The following is a 23,832-nucleotide window of genomic DNA, read 5'->3' on the forward strand; positions in this document are numbered from 1 at the left end:
GTGAAAAGGAAGATGCGTGCTGAAAAGAGAAAAAAGAATGCCCCAAAGGAGCTCAGCAGACTTAAAAGTATTCTTAAAATAGATGGTGATGTTTTAATGAAAGACGTTCAAGAGATAGCAACTATGGTGGAACCCAAACATTGTCAAGAGAAAAGGCAGTGTGTGGTGAAGGATGAAACAGATGACATGAAAATGGAGACTGATATTAAGAGAAACAAAAAGACTCTTCTAGACCAGCATGGGCAGTACCCCATATGGATGAACCAGAGGCAAAGGAAAAGGCTGAAAGCAAAGCGAGAGAGAAAGAAGGGAAAAAGCAAAGTAAAAGCCATGAAGGCAGCAAAGGGTTTGACCTGGTAGACTCTAAAAACTTGAAAAATGCAACATGAGACAAATCTTTGATTAGAATGTATACATGGGTTTCAGCTTCCACCAAATGAAAAGTTTATTTCCATTTTTTAACTTGGCCTTTTTCTTCAAGCCCAACATAACTCCTCAAATTTGGTAACTTGAATAAAATATTTTATTTGAAAACAAAACAAAACAAAAAAAAAGAATCCACCTTGCAATACATGGAACACTCATTTGATCCCTGGTCTGAGAAGATGCCACATGCCCACACTCTACAGACTGCAACCCACAAGTACTGAAGCCCTTGAGCCCTACAGCCTGTGCTTGGCAACAAGAGAGCCACCATGAGAAGCCCTCACACTGCAACGAAGAGTGGACCCTGCTCTTCTCCTAGAGAAAGACCATGTGCAACAACAAGGACCAGCCAAAAAATTAATAAAGAAATCTTAAAAAGAAAAACACAAAGCTTGCACCATGGTGTATTTTTTGTTTTTAAATTTTTATTGGAGTATAGTTGATTTATAAGTTATACATATATACACTTTTTATATTTTCATACAGGTTATTACAGAATACTGAATAAAGTTCCCTGTGCTACACAATGAGTTCTTATTAGCTAGCTATTTTATATTTAATACTGTGTATATGTTAATCCCAATCTCCCAATTTCTCCCCTGCTTCCCACCCTGGTAACCATAAACATGTTTTCTACATCATGACTATTTCTGCTTTGTAAATAAGTTCATCTGTACCAAGGCCTCACATATAATTGGTATCATATACTTGTCTTTCTCTGACTTACTTCACTCAATATGACAACGCATAATGCTGCCAAGGGCATTATTTCATTATTCTCAATGGCTGAGTAGTATTCCATTGTATGTACACCACGTGTTCTTTATCTACTCTTCTGTCGATGGACAGTTAGGTTGCTCCCATGTCCTGGCTATTGTAAACAGCTCTGTAATGAACAATGGGAATGGGGTGCAAGTATCTTTTCGAATTATGGTTTTCTCTGTAATACACGCTGAGGATTGGGGTTAGTGGGTCATAGGGTGGTTGTAAACGTAGTTCTTTAAAGACCCCCATGCTGTTCCTCATTATGGTTATACCAATGTACATTGCCACCAACAGAGCAGGAGGGTTCCTGCAGCATGGTATGTTTTACTTTCTGCACAGGGCTGCACCCCTCAACTAGACATACATATTCAGATACAAGTTTTTTTTTTTTCTCATAAAAGTAGAGTCATACTTGGTATACAGATATGTATGTGTATGCGTGTGCGTAAGACATCTATGTACTTCATTTATCAAGCTGCCTTCTTCCTTTAGGGCCTGCTTATTGTCCCTTGTCTGTATGCTCCACACGGTCTGGCTCTGGGCCACCACTGGCACCTCGGTCCCTGCAGGGTCCCTCCTCCAGGGCAAAGAAACTGCCTGCAGGTCCCCAGGGAACTCTCTGTGCAAGTCAGGCCCCTTTCTGTACTTCTCCAAGCTGTCTCTGCCTCAGGACAGAGATCAAGTGCCTAAAGGTGAGGAGAGGTGGGAGAGGGGCATGGTTCAAGGCCATGGTGTCCCCAGGAATCCAGGAAGATGAGATCAGGGCCACCTGATTAGGTGGCTTCCTGTCCTGGGGGACCTTCCAGAGGATGCTAGAGTGCAGAGGGCACAGCCCTGAGGCTGGCTCCCCATACTGGGACTCTGGAAGCGGGGAAGTCCCAGGGAGAACTGAGCCCCTCGAAAGTGGGCAAAGCTCCTTTTCTTTCTTGCTCTTCTTGGTGCAGCCTCTGGACCCGATTGGAGGGGTGTATGCAATGCTGTGACCTGGAGGTGCACACTTGGGCGGGAGCCAGGGCCACAGTGGTGAAAATGCAGGGCTCAGCTTAGGGCAAACACTCTGAATTTTGTGTCTAGGATCCAGTCACTATTCCACAGCCTGAGTGAGGGTGGGGGATACCGCCTATGGGATGAGGGAGGGTTCTCAGTCTAGGGGTCCTTCCTAAATAGCCCTCCTGGGACACCACCAACTCCAGATGTCTCTGGGAGTCTGTGGTGGCCCCATTCCAGACTCTGTACCCCACCTGGCTCACCTCCTTTCTCATCATCCGCTCTGAGAGGGGAGGGGGGCCAGGGAGGAAAAGTCCTCATCAAGCTCCATGTGGAAGAGGGGAGCAGGAAGAGTTTCAGTGGACTAACCCTTGTAGGGTTCCCCCTACAATCCTTGGGCTCTGGTCTACCTGAAAAGCCCAGACAGGAACCAAGAGGCCCACAGTGACCCCAAACCCCTGTCCAGGTCTTCTCCAATTCAGGGGTGTCTGAAAAAGCAACCCAAGAAGTGGGGAAACCCAAGAAGGCGAAGAGCTGTTGGAAACCAACAGTCAACAGTTACAGAAGCGAACAGATGAAAATCACTTGGGGGACTTCCCTGGTGGTCCAGTGGTTAAGACTCCACACTTCCACTGCAGAGGGCATAGGTTCAATCCCTGGTGAGGGGACTAAGATCCCACATCAGGGCCAAAATATAGAGGGGAAAGAAAGAAAATCACTTGTAAGAGAGTAGAGGTGAGGTGAGGTGAAGTCGCTCAGTCGTGTTCGACTCTTTGCGACCCTATGGACTCTGGCCTACCAGGCTCCTCTGTCCACGGGCTTCTCCAGGCAAGAATACTGGAGTGGGTTACCATTTCCTTCTCCAGGGGATCTTCCCGACCCAGGGATCGAACCTGGGTCTCCCGCATTGGAGGCAGACGCTTTAACCTCTGAGCCACCAGGGAAGAGAGTAGAGGGGGTCACAACCCCTTACAGTGTGACTGGTGGGATCGCTGCACTTCCCTGGAAGAATCAGCTCACAGGAGGACAGGCTGTGTGCTGCCTGGGTAGGTGTGTGTATTGTAGGGGGTGGGGTGTCTTTCCTAAGCCTTTTTCTTGTTGACCTTGTTGAATTCAGGACACAGTACCGGAAAAATTGGCCCCTTGGCATACCGGATAACACAAGCTCAAAGAGGTGAAAAAGACCAGTGAATTAGGGAAGTTCACTCTGACTTACCCCTATTCCTTCCTCCCATCACCCCCACATCTTGCTTCCCTGAAAGTAGACAAATCTCCCAGGTGAAAGGTCCTTCTCTGTACCAGTGGGTACATTCTAACCACTAGAGACAGAGAATTCACACTGGAGAAAACTGTATTAACATACCTTGTTACTTTTTCACCAATTTACTGCTGCTGCTGCTAAGTCGCTTCAGTCGTGTCCAACTCTGTGCGACCCCAGAGACGGCCGCCCACCAGGCTCCCCTGTCCCTGGGATTCTCCCGGCCAGAACACTGGAGTGGGTTGCCATTTCCTTCTCCAATGCATGAAAGTGAAAAGGGAAAGCGAAGTCGCTCAGTCATGTCCGACTCTTAGCGACCCCATGGACTGCAGCCTACCAGGCTCCTCCGCCCATGGGATTTTCCAGGCAAGACTACTGGAGTGGGTTGCCATTGTCTTCTCTGCACCAATTTACTACCTATAGCCAAAACCCCTAGTTTTTGTCATTTTTAAAACAGTTAATTTTTTTGGTCTAAATGTATAAAACAAACCTTGACACTCTTGTCAGTTCTTCAGGTTTTCATTCTCATGTGAAGGCGCTGATGTACATGTAAAAATTCAGTAACATTTATATGCCTTTCTCCTGTTTAATTTTAATTTAACTTTTAGTTTAATTTTCAGACCTAACCATGTTCTGATGCAACTTCACAATCATTTCTGCCCATTTTCTTTTGTGTAAAACACATTTATACCATTCAACTCAAGCAAAAGGGAAGCTGGGTATTCAGAAAAAGAGAAAACTGGATTGGAGAGCACTTACCCAGTTTCTACTACAATCCCTCACTTTGATCACCACTCATTTATTATTTCACCTACACATTCAGTACTTTCAGCCCTCTTTACTGGGACAACTGTAAACCACCTCCACTTATTAGGTCTCAAGTTAAATGGTAGCCCCTCTGTTCTTAATCTACGCTGAGACAAGTATGTAAACAAAATGATGTTATTTCTTGCCATCCCTTCCTATAGATAGTTACGGAATGGGACACAATGGAACTATGCCTACAGCAGAAAAGAAAATCACAAACAATAATTTCTATATACAGCAACCATGTCAACAAACTTGTCATTCAAAAATGGATGCAACAAAATGATTGGAAGTGAGAAAATTAATACAAAATTAACACATATAAAGGGAAGCTAAGGTTCTACTTAAAGACAGTGGAAAAGGGACTATAATTCCAGTTAAAGAATCACTGATGATAGAAAGGAATGATGATTTGAGAAATACATCTGAATCTTGACACACATGTCATTAACTGTGTAAAGTATGAACAATATTTGCTTAGAGATTTAGAATGAGAGAATTCTTATGCAGAGCTGGAAGAACACATATTCCTATGGAACAAATGAATCAATACTTGATACTCCTTGTAATGTCTAGAAATATTTATAACTGTGCTATAATGTGTTAATTTTTTTAGTTTAATAAACAAACTGAACTTGAAACAACTAATAAAATTTAAAATTGTTTTAATGAGAAGATAAATAACAAGGGGTAGGAAAAGAAATCCACAAAAATAACAAGATATATTTAAATCCAAATATATCAACTATTACAGTAACTGGTTTGAAATAAACATTCAAAGTAGTGGGTAAATACTTTTTGATAGCTGTAAACTTCCTTGGAAAAGGACTTAATTTTCATCAAGTGATGTTCAAGAGCATGTTTTGAATTTCTATTCGAAGAACAACTAATGTTGCATAGGCTACTCAAACACCTACAGCTACAGATGCTACAAATACACATGACCACCCAACAAGTCTTCCTATAAAGTCTCATCTAATCTTGGCAGGCTGAAGGAAAACAAGGCCATGAAAAATTCAACTACCCACATACCTATCACGGGGTCAGAAGCAGGCCTGCCAATTCTGTGTCTCAAAATTTAGATATAATAAACTGAGGTAAGACGGGTAGGATCCAACTGTTATTCCATTTATATATACATTTGAAAACAGTCATTACAAAAGTAGAATATGCTCTTGTATCAGTAACGTTAATGTTGAGAATGAATTAAAACTGGCAGGAGGAAACCATTTTCAGAGGTATACACAAGTATCACAAAGTTAAAATGTACATTGTAAATTACGTGCAGTTTATTGCAAGAACTCCACATTCATTAAATGATTTTTTTAAACAAATACGTAAAACCTATCTCATATGTTAACAAGGCAGATTTATTTAAACCCTTTATAATGTATGGGGCCATTGTATTACGCATAGTTAAAAAAAAAATGAAGAAAACACTCTTTTAGTACTCTAAATTACAATTCCATGCAGAAGTCATTCACATTATTGGTGAATGAATGAAATGTCACAAAAGTCTTTGTTTCCCCAATCCCATATTTGTTAAGGAAAGAGAAAATGGCCAAATCATACAAAATAAAGTACACAAAAGAACAGAAATTTAACCAAGCAAGAGATACAGGTGAAAAATAGACACATGGGGGTGGGGGAAGCTCAACATTAATAATTCTGAAGGAAATTAGATTTAAATTCTAATTCTAAGTGAGGTTTTACAGTCTTCATTGGAGGGTTTGGCCTGCATTCAGTCTTAGTTTTTAAGATAGGTAGGTCAAGTGTGGGTTCCAAGATGGGGGAGGGCAAGTTCTTGCTAATTAACAATCACCATTTTAGTGAGTTACATTTTTCTGGAGGGGTGGGAAGAGCAGTGAGGTGATGGGTAAAGGGGTTAGGAAGAGGAGCCTTGGAGACCAGGCCTTGTGAGGGCCACAGAAGACATTCTTAGTCATTCAGTGTCCCTCACACTGTCCAGAATGGTGAGCAGGTAAACCACGTGATGGGGAAACAAGGTCAATGATCCTTTCCAAGCTGCCTGGTTTAGTGCTGCTGTTCCTAAGAATTTACCAACCAGGAGGATGTTTGCAGGAAGGAGATACACACTGGGAGAGGTAGAGCTTGGAGCCCTGGTAAAGATGCACGTGTCGGGCGTGGACAGTCCCTGCTCCTAGGGACAGAGAAGCTAGTGGACGTATGCAGTATAGAAGAACCACACATATGAATGGTCTGGCAATAGTGGGCTGTTATGGAAGTCCCTTTACCTCTCTAAGCTAGACACCTCAAACGGCAGTAATGTTGAATGCCACAGAAAGGAAACTACTGTTCATCAGAATGGGACTGGGGTATGAGCAGAGATATTCTGGTGGGGCTGGAGCAGGGCAGAAGTATGAGGATGGATAAGGTATTCTTTTAGTCCTCAAAATCGACAGGGTAGGTGGAAGAGGACTGAGGTGAACAGACTGCCCATGTCCTGAACAAGGCAGCCTGGCACTGAATCCATATCCATGTCCATTGCTGGGAAATCACAAATAGATGACACATAATTTCTATGCTCAGTTTCCTCCCTAGAAAGGGGCCATTTGCTGCATAGTGACTGCACAAGAACTTCCCACGCTGTTACCACCTCAAACTCTGCCCATGTCAGTACCATATATATTTGATATACTCACAAGGCCCCATATAGCATGAAACTTTCAGATGTTGAAACAAGTGGAATTTGTCGGTGAAAGATTTATCACATTCCTCCACTCAAAGGCTTTTCTCCAGTGAGGATTTTCCCGTGGATATGCAGAAAATGTCTCTGGCTAAAGGATTACCCAGATTTACTTCATGCAAAAGTCCTTTCAATAGTGTGATCTCTCTGATGACGACGAAGGCCTGACCTATCATTAAAGGATTTTCCACATTCACTGCACTCAGAAGGCTTTTCTCCATCGTGAACTCTCTGATGATGATGAAGGCTTGACCTAGCAGGAAAAGATTTCCCACATTTACTACAGTCATATGGATTTTCTCCACTGTGAACATTCCTATGGGCACTGAGTTGTTCGTTTCGGCTAAAGAATTTCCCACATTCACTGCACTCCAAAGGTCTTTTTCCACTGTGTATTCTCTGATGATTACAAAGGATCCACTTACTGGTAAAAGATTTCCCACATTCAGTGCACTCAAAAGACCTCTCTCCAGTGTGAACTTTCAGGTGAGAATAGAGGGCAGACCTAGTAATAAAAGATTTCCCACATTCATTGCATTTATAAGGCCTTTCCCCACTATGAACTCTCTGATGTACAGACAAACTAGATTTGCTGACAAGAAACTTTCCACATTGGTTGCACTGATAAGGCTTTTCTCCAGTGTGAACTCTCTGATGTTCAATTAATTTGCCCTTTCGGGTAAAAGATTTATCACATTCCTTGCACGCAAAAGGCTTTTCTCCAGTGTGGATTTTTCTACGGGCAACGAGGTATTTCCTTCGGCTAAAGGATTTCCCACATTCAGTACAATCATAAAACGTTCCTCCAGTTAAATCTCTGATATGCAGGGAAACCGGACTTGAGGGTAAAATATTTTCCACAATGGCTGCATTCAAAAGGCCCTTCCCCAGTGTGAACTTTCTGGTGCTGAGTAACACCATTTCTTTGGGTGCCGGCATTCCTAACTTTGTTGGACTCACGAGACTCTTCAGTAGTGAGAATTCTCTCATCCTGAACAAGTATGTCTGTGTGGTTGCAAGCCATCTTGCCTTCTCCCCAGTTCTGATCGCTTTTGTCACTGTGAAAAATAGCTTCACACTCCTTACTGTTGTTCAGTTTCTTCCTGGTATTACTGGCCTGTGGCTTAACCATGTTAAACCTTACCACGTTGGCCTTGAAGTCATTCACAATCTCCATGTTGGTAGAGAGATTCCATGCTGCATGGATTGTCCAGCTTTTCAAAAATGAGGATCTCACCATATCATACTGAAAGGGTTTCTCTAATGTATTGCTTCTGGTGCTGTTGAATGTTTGCAGGAAAATAGAATTCTTTCCCACATGCCCTACATGAGTAGGCTTTCTGCGTCCTATTTGTTCCTTCCTCTTCAGCCAAATGCAAAATGCCTCTCAAGACTGGGACAGATATCTTACAGGGCTGGGCCTTTTCAGGGGACAAAATGGCCCTTGGGGTCCTAATCTGTGAGACTCCTTCTGCAGATTCGCTCTGTTCAGAAGGTGTCTTTTCATTCTGGACTCCACGCCAAGAACCTGAAAACAAACAAGTGATGGTGAAGTTCTGGTTAACTTTCTTGAAGGGAATGAAGGGAAGTCTTGTAGTCTGTCCGATTCTTTGCAACCCCACGGACTGTAACCTATCAGGCTACTCTGACCATGGGATTTTCCAGGCAAGATTGCTGGAGTGGGTTGCCATTTCCTTCTCCAGGGGATCTTCCTGACCCAGGGATCAAACCCAGGTCTCCTGCATTGCAGGCAGACGCTTTACCATCTGAGCCATCAGGGAAGCCCTGAAGGGAATGACACCATCAAACTTGTACATCTGCCACATGAAAGAAGCAGTCCACACAATCATGTTCAGGACATGAAATTGGAGTCAAATTGAGAAAGCAGCTGTTCTCATCAAGCACAGGACGTAAGGACTAGATGTGACCCAAGGTGAAAGGCGTGCTCTACAATTCACTCCTCTGTTAATGGCTTTTTCCAAGACCATATCTGCCACTGGCTGGGGACACTGTGCAGAAGTATACTGAACATGAGTGCCCCAGAAAACCTGGCTGCAACAAGTGGCTGGTGTTCAAGAAACAGTAAAGCATACATGCATGTTTAAGGACATAAAAAATTTTGTCAATAAGTACCACAAGGAAAACAAGTGTGAAGCCCACATGAGATAAGTGGTTTATAGAGGAGAGAGACAATGAAACCCAGGCTAGAGTCAGACTAAAAATGGGAAGTAGCATAAACGACAAGTTGGCAGAATGTCAGGAATAGAGAAAGACAAGAGAAGTCATTTGTAGCCACTACAACACTAGTCAAAGGATGGAAGTCATATCTTCCTGGTATGACTTGAACACAGACCTGATATCAAGCCCTTTCCCACTTGCCATTCATCTTGGTCAGAGAATCTCCAAGCTCTTTTGCTGAGACTAGAGTCATGTTCATCCTGTGAAGCCCAAAGGACTCTCATTCCCAGTTGAATAACAACATGGGTTACAAATGATACACGTCCTAACTGCAATCTAGTTAACTACAACCACTATGCTGTACATTACATCCTCAGGATTTATACACTTTAAAAGTAGAAGTCTGTAACTTCCAACACCCTTCAGACATCTCACCTACCCTAACTTCCTCATTCTGGCAACCGCTAATCCTTTGTCTATATCAGAGTTTGGTGTTATTGTTTTAAAGATTCATTGTATATATATAATCGCATACTACAGATAAACACAGAAGAACATGGATTACAAAAGACTGGGTCCCCTCGTACATGGCTGTTTTTCAATAAATTTACACGGCATTACACTATCTGTAGTTAGATGAATCTACAAGTGTGAAAATTTCAGAATCAGTGGTGTGACTACAGAATTTCAGCATTCGCAGATATCAGTGTAAGCATGTATGCTGGGACCAAAGCTCTGAGGAAACAGGAAGAACTGATTTGTCTTTCTCTGACCTATTTCACTCAGCATTATGCCCTCAAGGCCCTTCTATGTGGTTGCAAATGGCAAGACTGCCTTCGTTTCCATCTCTTGGATAGGGTAAAATAATGCCACAACAAACGTGGAGCACAGGTATCTTTTTGATAGGATGATTTCACTCCCTCTGGATAAATACACAGAGTTGGAATTGCTGGATCATACTGTAGTTCCTTAGTTAATATTGTAGGGATTCTCCATGCTCTATTCTACAGTGTCTGCAACAGCGTACATTTACCCCAAGTGTGCACAAGATGCCCCCTTAGGTCACATCTTCCTCAGCATTATTTCTTGTCTTTTCCTAACAGACATTATAACAGGTGTGAGGTGGTATCTCAATGCCATTTTAATTTTGCATTTTCCAGGCCATTAGTGACATTGAGCTTTTTTTATGTACAAGGTTTTCATTTGCATGTCTTATTTGGAGAAATGTCTTCTCAGCTCTAACAGATACTAGCTTGTTTGAACTGGTCCATAGCAGTGAAAGCCCAGAATCCTATCCACTAGGCAACCACAGAACTTCAGTAAGGATATTTAAAAATTATGAGGTAGGAATTCCCTGGTGTTTCAGGGCCAGGACCCTGCACTTTCACTGCCAGGGACCCAGGTTCAATGCCTGGTCAGGGACTAAGATCCCGCAAAACTGACAGAGCGGGGGGGAAATTATGTATATATACATATATATAATATATATGTATATATACATAAACTACTCACGAAGCCATATAGCATTATATGGGAGGAGTCTTAAATCATTTCTAAACATATAATCAAATTTTATCATAACTAAATTAAAAAAAAAAAGAAGAAGCAAATAGGGCTGATAAGCTAATAAAGGTGAGAAAATAAAATCATACAAAATGCTCAATTAACACCACAGAAAGAAAGAGTGGTAGAGTAACAAATGAACAAAGAACAAGGGCAGGGCTTCCCCAGTGGCTCAGGGGTAAAGATTCCGCCTGCCAATGCAGAAGACTTGGGTTCAATCCTTGGTCTGGGAAGCTGCCACATGGGGTGAGGCAACTAAGCCTGTGAGTCACAACTAGTGAGCCTGTGCTCTAGAGCCCAGGAGCTGCACCTGCTGAAGCACAAATGTTCTAAAGCCTGTGCTCCTCGACAAGAGACGCCACCACAGTGAGAAGCCCAAGCACCTCAACTAGAGTAACTCCACTTGCCGCAACTAGAGTGACGTATGTACATCAGTAAAGACCCAGCAAAATAAACAAATAGCCAACCAGATTTCACCTAAGTAAGGCTATCATGAATAAAGAAAATGACACAGTGACAAAGGAGTCAACTTCTGCAAAGCATCAATTGACAGGATATATGGACTTCTATAGACTACCAGTCTACTCCATCTAAGAGCAGAATAGTCTTAAGTGAAAGAAAGTGAAGTCGCTCAGTCGTGTCCGACTCTTTGCGACCCCATGGACGGTAGCCTACAAGGCTCCTCCCTCCATGGGATTCTCCAGGCAAGAGTACTGGAGAGGGTTGCCATTTCCTTCTCCAGGGGATCTTCCTGACCCAGGGATCGAACCCAGGTCTCCTGAATTCCAGGCAGATGCTTTAACCTCTGAGCCACCAGGGAAGCTCAATCTGACATGAAACATTCACAAGACAGAGCACATCACAGGCCAGAAAACACACCCTAGTAAATTTCAAACAACAGAAATCATACAATGTCTGTTCTCAGAGCATAGTGAAATTACACTAGAACCAATAACAAAAAGATAGTTGGAAAATCACACAGTACTGAGAAATTAATCAAAATAAAACATGGGTCAAAGAAGAAACATCAAGGTTAATTTTTAAGTATTTTGAAATAAACACACTTCTTGAAATATGTGTATGCAGTGAAGGCAGTGTTTTAGGGCAATATATAGCATCGAATGCATGTATTAGAAAAGAAAAAAGGTCTAATAGCAATCATCTTAGGAAACTAGAAAAGGAGAAAATTAAATCCAAAGGAAGAAGAAAAGAAATAACTTTAAAAATCGACAAAGAAAAACCAACAAAGTCAAAGCTGGTTCCTTAAAATGGACATTAAAGGATAATAATGAAATAAACGGGAATCTCCAAGATCATAAATGTGATAACCTAAATGAAATGGTCAGTTTCTTGAAAAATACAGTCTACCAAAACCCACAGAAGTACGTATATTCTAAATATGTATACATCCGTTAAAGTAGCTGAATCAATAAGGAATAACCTTCCAAAACAGAATTCCACTGGCCCAGATTGGTTAACTGATGAAATACGACAAACACTTCAGGAAGATACACAATTCTCTACAATGGCTTTCAGAAGACAGAAACAAAAGGACTGCTCCTAACTAATTCTGTGAGGTCAACATTAACACCAAACCAAAGACACGAAGAATAAAGTATACACCAATATCTCTCACGAACACAGATGCAAAAATACAAAGTATCACTGAATTGACTCAAAAACTACATAAAAAGAATTATACATCATGACCAAGTGGGGTTAAGGAATGGTATGTAAGACGTATTTCATACATTATTACGCTAACTACAGCACACTAATAACATAAAGACAGATATATACTCCAGTGAAACACAACAGAGACTTGAGATCCTATATATCAACCCTCATAACGTGTGATCCAATAATTACTGACAAGACCAACACAATTCAATGAGGACAGTTTTTTCAACAAATAGGTTGTTAGGTACTTCCCTGATGGCTCAGACAGTAAAGAGTCTGCCTACAATGAGGGAGACCCGGGTTCAATCCCTGGGTCGGGAAGATCTCCTGGAGAAGGAAATGGCAACCCACTCCAGTATTCTTGCCTGGAAAATCCCATGGACAGAGAAGCCTGGTAGGCTACAGTCCTTGGGGTCGCAAAGAGTAGGACACGACTGAGCGACTTCACTTTCACTTTCTTTTCAACAAATAGAGTTGTTAAAACTGGATACCCACGTGTACAAGAATGAAGTTAGTGTCTTACTTAATACCATATGGGCTTCCCTGGTAGCTCAGTTGGTAAAGAATCTGCCCGTAATGTAGGAGATCCCAGTTCGACTCCTGGGTCGGGAGGATCCCCTGGAGAAGGGATAGACTACCCACTCCAGTATTCTTGGGCTTCCCTGGTGGCTCAGTCGGTAAGAACTGGGTTCGATACCTGGGCTGGGAAGATCCCCTAGAGAAGGGAATGGCTGGCTACCCACTCCAGTCTGGTCTGGAGAATTCCATGGACAGAGGAGCCTGGCAGGTGACAGTTCATGAGGTCGCTAAAATTACAAAATTCTGAGGTGGGACAAAAAAAGGGAAAAGTTTCAAAATGTTGGATTCAGCCATGATTCCTTGCCTATGACAATAAAGGCAAAATCAACAAAAGAAAAAGTAGTCAAGCTGGGCTTCAAAGCAGTGAATAATTTCCATTTTATATGTTAACTTGTATCACGTGCCTGTGTGCCAAGTCGCTTCAGTCATGTCTGACTCCATGTGACCCTATGGACTGTAGCCTGCCAAGCTCCTCTGTCCATGAAATTCTCCAGGAAAGAATACCAGATTGGGTTGCTATGCCCTCCTCCAGGGGATCTTTCTGACTCAGGTTTATGTCTCCTGTGGCTCCTGCATTGCAGGCGGATTATTTACTATTGTGTGTGTGTTTGTGTGTGTTAGTTGCTCAGTCGTGTCCAACTTTTTGCGATCCCATGGACTGTAGCCCACCAGGCTCCTTTGTCCACGGGATTCTCCAGGCAAGAATACTAGAGTGGGTTGACATTTCCTTCTCCACTTTACCACTGAGCCACCAGGACAGCCCAACTTATATTACATAATGTGTCAACTGTACCTCAAGAAAGCTGGAACAAAAACAAAAAAACTGAAAAACTTGTACATTAACAGACACTATAAACATCACAGAAAAAATCGGGAGAAAACATTTCAAAAACATGTATACCAAAAAGAATGCATGTTGTAGAACACATGTTGTAGAACAGCAGTCTGCTGCTGCTAAGTCGCTTCAGTCGTGTCCAACTCTATGCGACGCCATAGACGGCAGCCCACCAGGCTCCAGTCCCTGGGATTCTCCAGGCAAGAACACTGGAGTGGGTTGCCATTTCCTTCTCCAATGCATGAAAGTGAAAAGTGAAAGTGAAGTCGCTCAGTCATGTCTTACTCTTAGCGACCCCATGGACTGCAGCCTATCAGGCTCCTCCGCCCATGGGATTTTCCAGGCAAGAGTACTGGAGTGGGGTGCCATTGCCTTCTCCAAGAATAGTAGTCTACAACAACCAAAATTTAAAAAAAAAAAAAAAAAAAAAAAACCCTGATTAAGAAAAGGAAAAAGGAGTTGAATAGATATTTTTCTAAAGATAAACAAATGGCCAGTAAACACACTGTTAGGGGAAAAAAATAAAAAAAGTTACACAAAATAGCAAATGCCAGTGCAGATATAGAGAAATCAGAACCTTGAGAAAGTTTTGCATAAACATCTCAAGGTCTGTTTCAGTACTGACCACGTCAGTGACCACAGTGTGTTGTTTAGTCAGCAACAAAAACATGTCAGGTACAGGAATGGAGCAAAACATGCACACCACGCATTTAAACAGATATTCAAACAAGGAGAGGGGAAGCAAGGAGGGATGGATCAGTTGGACAGCAAAACTACTAAGCCTAACAGTCTCCCAAGGAAACAGAAATAAAGGCAAACTAAACAAATGGGACCTAATCAAACTTACAAGCATTTATCTGCACAACAAAGGACACCCAAAACAAAATGAAGAGCACATACTAACTGGAAGCAAATACCTGGGAATGATGCAATTGATAAGGGCTTCATTTCCAAGGTATATAAACAGCAACACAACTCAGTGACAAAAAACAACCAACGCACTGGGAAAAAGGGCAGAAGACCGAAACAGGCTTTTGTCCAAAGAACACACACAGATGGCCAATACAGACATGAAATGACGCTCGATCATTGCTAATTCTCAGTGAAATGCAAATCAAAACTACAACTAGGTACCACCGAAAAACTGTCAGAATGGCTAAAATTAAAAAGTCTACAATTAACAAATGTTGATGATGGTGTGGAGAAAAGGGAAGTCTCTTACACTGTTTGTAGGAATGTAAATTAATGCAGCCATTATGGAAAAATGTATGGAGGTTCCTCAAAAAACACACTAGTTGTCATATAATCCAGCAATTCCACTTCTGGTAATACACCCAGAACAAACTATAATTTGAAAAGATACATTCACCCAAATGTTCATAGCAGCCCTATTCACATTAGCCAAGACATGGAAATAACCTAAATATCCTAAGACACGGAAATAACCTGAGGTAAGACATGGAAATAACTTAAGATAAATGGATAAAAATGTGGTACATACACACAATGTAGTATTACTGAGCCATAAAAACAGAAATAATGGCATTTGCAGCATCATGCATGGACCTAGACATTATCATTCTAAAAGTGAAATGAGTAAGAAGTAAAAAAAAAATACCATATGGTATCATTTGTATGTGGACTCTAAAATATGACAAAGGAACACATCTAGGAAACAGACTTACAGACAACAGACTTGTGATTTCCAAGCAGGAGGCAGGTGGGTGAGGGAAGTATTGGGAGTTCGAGATTAGCAGATGCAAAGTAGTACATACAGGATGGATAGAGCACAAGGTCCTACTCTATAACACAGGAACTGTAATCAATATCTTGTGATATACCATAAGGGAAAGGAAAAAGAATACATATATATGTATGTATGTATGTGTAACTGAGCCACTTCCCTGTACAGGAGAATTTAACACAAATTAAAGATTGTATCGAACACAATATTGCAATAAACTTAAAAATAACAAAGACCACTGACCTTGAATCCTTAGCAGCAACTTTGGAGCCAGCAGTGTTGGGATGTACTCTGCCTCTGCCATAATAATCTCAACACATAACCAACAATTTAGCAAGAAAGTAGCGGGGACTCCCTGGTGGTCCAGCAGTCCGAATCCGTCTTGCATACAGGGCACATGGGTTGAATTCCGGGTCTGGGGACTAGCTCCCACAGTGAAGGGCAAGTAAGCCCGAGAGCTCTGGAGTCCGAACACGCCGAAATTAGAAGACTGCATGCCTCAAGGAAAGAACCTCCTTGCAACAACAAATATACCACCTGCCACAACTAAGACCCAAGGAAGAAGAAGCCAAGAAATAAAGAAATAAATTGAAAACAGAGTCCACTGTCCAGTTGTCACAAGGACAGAGCTGTCCCTGGGAAAAAGGAGAAAGGCAGAGCCTAGCGCAGAGGAGGGAGATGAGTGTGCAGGCCTTACCCAGCATGCACACAAGTGCAAAGTTCTCCAGCATGACATCAAGGTACAGGTGTATCTGAACCTCATCAAGAAGACACCATTCCTCCCTGGAGAAGTACACGGCCACATCCACAAAGGTCACCCTACCCTGGTATAACATGGACAAATAAAACCATCAACAGTCTCATTCTTGAAAACCCACCATTCATCTTCCCACACATCTCCCCCACTGCCCAGTCAGATGGAGCATCCAAAGACCTGGGTGCAAGAACCTTCCCTTTGACCTGAACCTTCAGAAAACACAGGCAGTCATTTGAAGCTGACATCCTGCTCTTTGCTGTTGTTCACCCACACCAGAAAACGATGAGACCTGCATTGACCTAAACCAGCTCAGACTCACCTCAAAGCCCTTCCATGTACTGGTACCAATTGGAGAAGAAACTTCCACACCGTCTCCAGAGAACCAGTCTGCTCTCATGATCCCGAGAATATAGTTCTCCAAAGTCCCCAAACCCAAGAGTGGCAGAATAGCAGGTGAAGAGCCCCTTAAATGCACCTCAAATGCAGAGAATGTGTGTGTGTGTGTGTGGCGGGGTGGAGGGGGGTGTGTTTAGAGTAAGTGAGGGACTGGGAAAAGCTCCATTTACCAAAAGTGCTTCTGCAGCCCTAGCAATCTGTGAAACTGGCCCGCCAAGGAGGAAAGTGACCCTGGAGGTGATCCAGCGGCTCAGGCGTTCCCTGGCCCTCTGGCCGTACCAGAGCCAGGTGGCTGGCTAACGCCTCCTCCGTGACATTGTCCCCAATGATTCCCCGTTTCACAGCTGTGCCCAAGGAAAACCCACGACTTCGCTCCGCCTCAAAGTCCTTATCTCTCCCTACACTCCGTTCTTCAGGTCAACGGGTTTCAGAGAATATTTAAAAGCCTGACCCAGACCGTGTCCTTCCGGTACTCAAAACTCTCCACCACGGCCAGGGCCCTAAGAAAAAACGTCCCAACTCTCATCTACCACTTCAGGTGCAGCATGGCCTCAATCCTCGTCCCCCACAGAAACAGGATGGACTCCAGGTTCCCCAGTGTTCCCACTTCGGTTGCATTTCCAAGTCTCACTCACACCTCATAACACTGGTCATCAGAAATAGGGACACCGCTCCTGAAGGCCTCACTGCCTCTCACTCGGGGAGCTCATATTCGGGTGGGGAATCGGCCAGGGAAGAAGCCGGAGCACGCGGCCTTTACCTCAGCTGGTTCCCTCAGCGCAGCAGGAGACATTTCAAGGACTCATTTGGATTCCGCCGGGTTATTCCCCGAAGCCGGCGGCGTGCCAGACCCTAAGACCCGCTACTGTCCAGTGAGCACAGAGCCTCCGCTTCCTTCTTGGCCCTTCACCTTGCTCCCAACACCAGACACCAGGACTTCTGACCGGCCACAGACTCTACAGCAATCAAAACGTCCGCCGGGAATACACCCCAAGTCCCACTAGCGGATGTTCGATCTCCAGGGAACGCCCCGCTTCTGCACGTTCATTGGATGACCGTAGCCTTAGCGCAAGGTCTTCTGGGTAATGTAGGGCCAAGGAAGCGAAACCGCTAGGGGAGGATCGCCGAAATCCTACCTGTTGTGGGGAGGTGTTTCATCCTTCTTAGGTGGGCGGAGGATCCAATGAGGGAGGAAGGGCTTAAGAGAATTTGTCTTGAATGCTTCTGATCACTGAGGTGTTTCCACAGGGTCTCAGGTTACTTCCCCAGTGGCTCAGTGGTTAAAAAATGCAGAAGTTGTAGGAGACTCAGGTTCGATCCCTGGGTCCGGAAGACACCCTGGAGAAGGGAATGGCTCCCCACTCCAGTATTCTTGTCTGGAGAATCCCATAGACAGAGGAGCCTGGAGGGCTACAGTCCACAGGGTCACAGAGAGTCGGACAGGACTGAAGCGACTTAGCATACATACACCAGACTCCTTAAAGCCAACTCAAGCCGACATCCAGCAGAAACTGGAAGCAAATAAACATTATCCTGTTTCTGTTGTAAGCCATGCAGCCTTAAGTGTTACTTTACGGAATTCCCTGGTGGTTCAATGTTTAGCAGTTGGTGTGTTCTCAGCCATGGGTCTGGGTTCAACCGCTGGTCCAAACGAAGATCCACCAAGAGCCTTTGTGCCGCCGGGGGAGAACGTCATTTTGTTAGCTTTGGTCAGGACACTAAAAATGTCCGACAGGTCCCCTCAGGGAGCAAGCAAGGGAAACTGTTGCTCGTTTTTCTCACTGATCTGAAGAAAACAAGAAACACTGATGTATAATCAGGCCACCCAAACGAGCTCTCTGAACATCCCTCGGCCCAGTTAGTCTTATTCAACTAGTCCCCCCTCACGTGAAGGACCTTCCCGCTCAATGCTAAGCCCTAATCAGTAATGACCACCCTCTTGATATGGCCCGTTTGTGATTGTTCTAATCTTTGGATAATAACTTGACGTTGACAGTGTGACAAAGAGGCTGTGAACGGCATACTCCTCTGCTGGTTTCTCGAACTCATGAACCAGTTGCGTCACAATCCTCTCTAAACCCGGTAATCTCCTCTGGGGTAAAACACTGCTATCACATCCTGCTTGCTGTGTCTGGACCACAGGGCTGTCTCTCCTGGACCTTGCTTTGGCTGAGTTAAGACCCCCAAATCATTCAACCATTGATGTCTCCAGGCCCTTCTTTGGTCTTTAGGATGCGCAATTATATTATCTTGCCCCTAGGACTAGACCACCTGGTCTCTCAGAGCTGATCAGCATTGCCAGCCTCCGCACTCCCACCCTGCTGTGGCACCACTGGGCAGGGAGGAGGCGGGGCCAGGGTGGTCTCTCTGCAGGTATGCTGGGGTGGGGACTGCCCCAGGTGCAGCAACATGCTGGGTCATGGAATTTGCGGAGCGAGAGCACTTCTCTATGGCTGGGGGTCTAGTGAGCCTGCTCATCGGACACCAGCAGTTGCTGAAGCAGACCTCACTCTGCATGGCTTCCCGGCCAGGAGGGAACACACTCACTCCTACTAAACAGAGTCCAGGTTCCTCCAACCTATCCCACTGTGTCTCCAAAAGTCAAGGAGGCTTGCCGCCACCACTGGAGCACCAGGGGAGGCGTGAGGGTGTTAGATGGAGGAGACAGAAAGGTCACAGAGAGGAATGGGGTTGGAGGAGTGTGAGGTGGTAAGGTAGTAGGATGCAAATGTCAGTCATGCACGAAACGGACCACTTCTAGTGAGGAACAGGCACAGCGAGCGAGTGTCTGCTACTTGTGATCCCCCAGCAATGGAAGAGAATCTGGGAATCCATGCCAGGTTACCCGGTTCATGCCATAGGAAATCTGATCACTGCACTCCTTGTCCTATCCAATCCACTCTGGAACTCAAAGAACATCTTGGGCATCCTGACACCCTCTGTCTCCCTCCCCAAAAGAGCCCTAGTCATACCACAACCCCATGCTGATGGACATCCCTTTCTTTTCACTGGGAACAAATATTGATGGCTGTCATGTGAATGACCCCATTCATCTACCTGAACTGCCCTGTGCTCAGAATTTATTGTTCTTCCAATTTGTGGAGAGAGGGGTCTGCACCTTAGGTTAAGGAGTTCCCACAAGGACACCCAGATGCCAGCCTCTGATGAGGGCGTCCTCTACACTGCACAGGTGTACTGCTTCTCTTCTGCACTTCCCTGCGTGGACTCCGTCAGCTGTGGCACAGCCATGAACTACCCACACCGCTGTCTGCATCTCCACCAGGGACTCCAGCTCCACGGCACCCAGTTTGCATTTCATAGCAGACACCTTCCCTTTTCTGAAGTTGTGCAAAGGGACAGCAGCAACAAACATGCTCGCCCCACACTGTCTTCAGTGTCCCTGGAGACACGACACTGCCCACAACCATATGCCGTGATTTGTTCTCAAGGTCCGGCCCATCTTTCTCATGAACCTAATTCAAGATGTGCCTGTGTCCACTCTCCTGGTGACTATCCCGAGTGTTTTGAGTGACCCTGAAGGACTAGGAGTCACCACTGTGGCTCTCTCCCTATCTCCAAAACTCTTCTTCCTAATGCCCTCACCCATCACCCCACTGCTCCTCCTACCCAGTAGAAAAACATAACTCTACAAATGATTAATTAGGAATATAACCAGCAGGAAAGTGCCAACATCTTCTGGGGACCCATCCTTGACAAACTTTAGTCCAAATGCTAAGGGCTGAAGAATGATACCTCCCATAATGCCTGTAAAACCCAACCCCAAGTTCTTGTGAAACAAAGCTGCTCACAGGTGTGAATCTTCACCTGTATAACACTTGTGACCCAGTCCTTCAACTAAACACCATCAGTGCATCATCAAAATTGCAGCGATGTGGGAGAGCTTGTTCTTTGCAAGCCTGTCTGCACTCACCTTATCTATCACACGGGATCCACAAGAACTGTGTGAGTGTGTGTGGCCCACACACCACAATGTGGGGCATCTGTATCACATGGCTAGCCCCCAAATCTCCTTGGAGTGCTTGTTAATTCTGTGCCCACACCTGCTGTGCGGGGTCAGCGTGTCCCACTGTATTTCCCCACCAAGGTCTCCCTTCTGTCCCGCATCCTTTGTGCTATGGCACATGAGTTAGCAGATCCAGGCTGCATCGAGGGGTGCGAGCATTCCAACTCAGTCACACTGTACCCCAGGTTGTGCTGATATACACTGATGTTTAAAATTCTGCTGCTGCTACTTACTGGAGTTACGAAAAGGCTTCTTTTATTTTAGAAATGCATTCTAACAAGTTATGAATTGAAAGACATGATACCTGCGATTATAAAGCTTAAACACGACTAAGTAAATCATGATCAGTTCAGTTCAGTTCAGTTCAGTCGCTCAGTCGCGTCCAACTCTTCGCGACCCCCTGAACTGCAGTACACCAGGCCTCCCTGTCCATCACCAACTCCCGGAGTTCACTCAAACTCACATCCATCGAGTCAGTGGTGCCATGTAGCCATCTCATCGTCTGCTGTCCCCTAGTCCTCCTGCCCCCAATCCCTCCCAGCATCAGGGTCTTTTCCAATGAGTCAACTCTTCACATGAGGTGGCCAAAGTACTGGAGTTTCAGCTTTAGCATCATTCCTTCCAAAGGACACCCAAGACTGATCTCCTTCAGAATGGACTGGTTGGATCTCCTTGCAGTCCAAGGGACTCTCAAGAGTCTTCTCCAGCACCACAGTTCAAAAGCATCAATTCTTCGGCGCTCAGCTTTCTTCACAGTCCAACTCTCACATCCATACATGACCACTGGAAAAACCATAGCCTTGACTAGATGGACCTTTGTTGACAAAGTAATGTCTCTGCTTTTGAATATGCTATCTAGGTTGGTCATAACTTTCCTTCCAAGGAGTAAGCGTCTTTTAATTTCATGGCTGCAGTCACCATCTGCAGTGATTTTGGAGCCCCAAAAAATAAAGTCTGATACTGTTCATGGGGTCGCAAAGAGTCGGACACGACTGAGCAACTGAACTGATTGACTCACTGATTACTAAAATAGAATATACTCTTGAACCAGTGATTACAATGTTGAAGATAAATTTTAAATGGCAGAAGGAAACTGGTTTGAAGGATGTACACAAGTATGTCTAAATGTACATTCTAAATATGTAAAACTTAAATCAAATATACATTCAATAAACTATTTAAAAAACAATTTAGCAAAAACTGTCCATAATCATTTTACTATGGTTTACTAGCTACATTCCTAAAATATTTTGTGGCTACTGGGACTGTAAAGGGGAAAAACCATACAATGGTGAGCTACTGGCAGTGCTTCCCAACTTCATTTCAGTGACATTATGTTCACAATTTGACACTGGTAATGGTATGAACATTTACACCAGGGAAATCAGCAAACACTACAAAACAGGGCTTGATTTAATTACAGTGTAATTAAATGTCTGAACTTAAGAATAGGTAACATATGTTAATAAAGCAGACTTATCAAAAACATATGATGTATGTGGCAATTACACTACAAATAGTATAAACATTGAGAATACAAACTCCCAATACTCTGAACAAGAATTCCATGCAGGAAAAAAGTCACTCATATAATTGGTGAAATATAACAGATAACTTTGTTGTTTCTTTGCTTTCCTTCTTGTCAAATAAGAGAAAATAGCCAAATCTCAGAAGACAAAGATAGGCAAAAATATGAATTGAAATTTTACCGAACTGAACACACAGGTGAAAAACACACAAATGAAAAACAAAAACTGAACATCAAGAATCCTGAGTAGGGAATTTGCCAGCAGTCTAGTGGTGAGGATTCCACACGTCCACATCATGCGGCACAGTTTAGATTTCTGGACAGGGGGATTCCATAGGCACGTGGCACAGTCAAGAAAAAAAAATCCTGAGAAAAATGCAATTAAATAATGATGATTTTTTTATGCAGAGGTTTTAGTCTTAAAGGAAGAATCACTCAACCTGGCGTGGAATCCCAGATCCGTATCCATCCTAAGGAGATCACTAACAGATGATCCAGCATCTCTGTGCCTCAGTTTCCTCTCTAAAAAGGGTCCATTTCCTCCAGAGGTTCTTCCCACTGTTACTACCTCAAACTTCTTCAACATCACTGCCAGAAATATTTGCAATATTCATAAAGCTGTTTCTCCAGTGTGACCTCGCTGTTATTTAACCATGTAGCACCTTCAGATGAAAGATTTAACATATTCCTGGCACTTACGAGACTTTTCTCTAGTATGAACTTTCCAATGGATGAAGAAGCACTGTTTTGCTTAACAGTTTTCCCACATTCACTGCACTCATAGGCCTTTTCCAGTGTGAACCCTGTGATGATCATAGAGATGTGTTTGAGTAGTAAAAGATCGGCCACATTCAGTGCACTTATAAGGTCTTTCTCCAGTGTGAACTCTATGATGACGAAGAAGGCTCGAGCTATTAGAAAAATACTTCCCACATTCACTGCACTTATAAGGCCTTTCTCCAGTGTGAACTCTCTGATGATCACGAAGGGTCCACCGAGCAGTAAAATTTTTCCCACATTCACTGCACTCATAAGGTTTTTCTCCATTGTGAACTCTCTGATGATACCGGAGGCTACTTGAACCAACAAAAGATATTCCACATTCACTGCACTCATAAGGGTTTTCTCCATTGTGAACTCTCTGATGACAAAGAAGGCTTGAGGTACTAGTAAAACATTTCCCACATTCACTGCACTTAAAAGGCCTTTCTCCAATGTGAACTTTCCAATGAGTACAAAGTTTTGACCTACTTGTAAAAGATTTCCCACATTTATTGCACTCATAAGGCTTTTCTCCAGTGTGAACATTCATATGGGTACTAAGATGTACCTTTTGGCTAAAAAACTTGCCACATGCACTGCACTTAAAAGGTCTTTCTCCACTGTGAATTCTCTGATGATTAGAAAGGGTTGACTGAGTTGTGAATGATTTTGCACACTCACTGCACTCATAAGGCCTTTCTCCAGTGTGAACTCTCTGATGATAACGAAGGCCGGACCTACTGGTAAAAGATTTCCAACATTTATTGCACTCATAAGACCTTTCTTCAGCATGAACTCTCTGATGATGACGAAGACTGGAGCTACTAGTGAAAGAT

The 23,832-nt window shown here is 43.7% G+C and overlaps 2 protein-coding genes and 1 non-coding gene across 3 annotated transcripts in view; 1 reads left to right on the top strand and 2 right to left on the bottom strand.

Moving 5' to 3' along the window:
• LOC112442392 (protein LLP homolog) lies at positions 1–21,895 on the top strand (the record flags this gene model as incomplete). The annotated part of the gene is made up of 1 exon (XM_059877280.1): positions 1–21,895. A coding segment is annotated over one exon (360 nt), but the record flags the coding sequence as incomplete, so codon positions are not given.
• On the bottom strand, positions 3,051–3,122 carry TRNAW-CCA (transfer RNA tryptophan (anticodon CCA)). Its single transcript has one exon. It is a non-coding gene; the product is annotated as a tRNA-Trp (tRNA).
• The window catches only part of LOC132342742 (zinc finger protein OZF-like), a 7,776-nt gene continuing 4,883 nt past the window's right edge, over positions 20,940–23,832 (bottom strand). The window contains exon 1 of the mRNA XM_059877275.1: positions 20,940–23,832. This exon is cut by the window's right edge and continues 4,883 nt beyond it. Within this exon, the coding sequence (XP_059733258.1) occupies positions 23,013–23,832 (820 nt within the window). The 3' untranslated portion in view covers positions 20,940–23,012.

This window comes from Bos taurus, chromosome 18 (genome assembly GCF_002263795.3).
Source record: "Bos taurus isolate L1 Dominette 01449 registration number 42190680 breed Hereford chromosome 18, ARS-UCD2.0, whole genome shotgun sequence".
NCBI classification, from domain to species: domain Eukaryota; kingdom Metazoa; phylum Chordata; class Mammalia; order Artiodactyla; family Bovidae; genus Bos; species Bos taurus.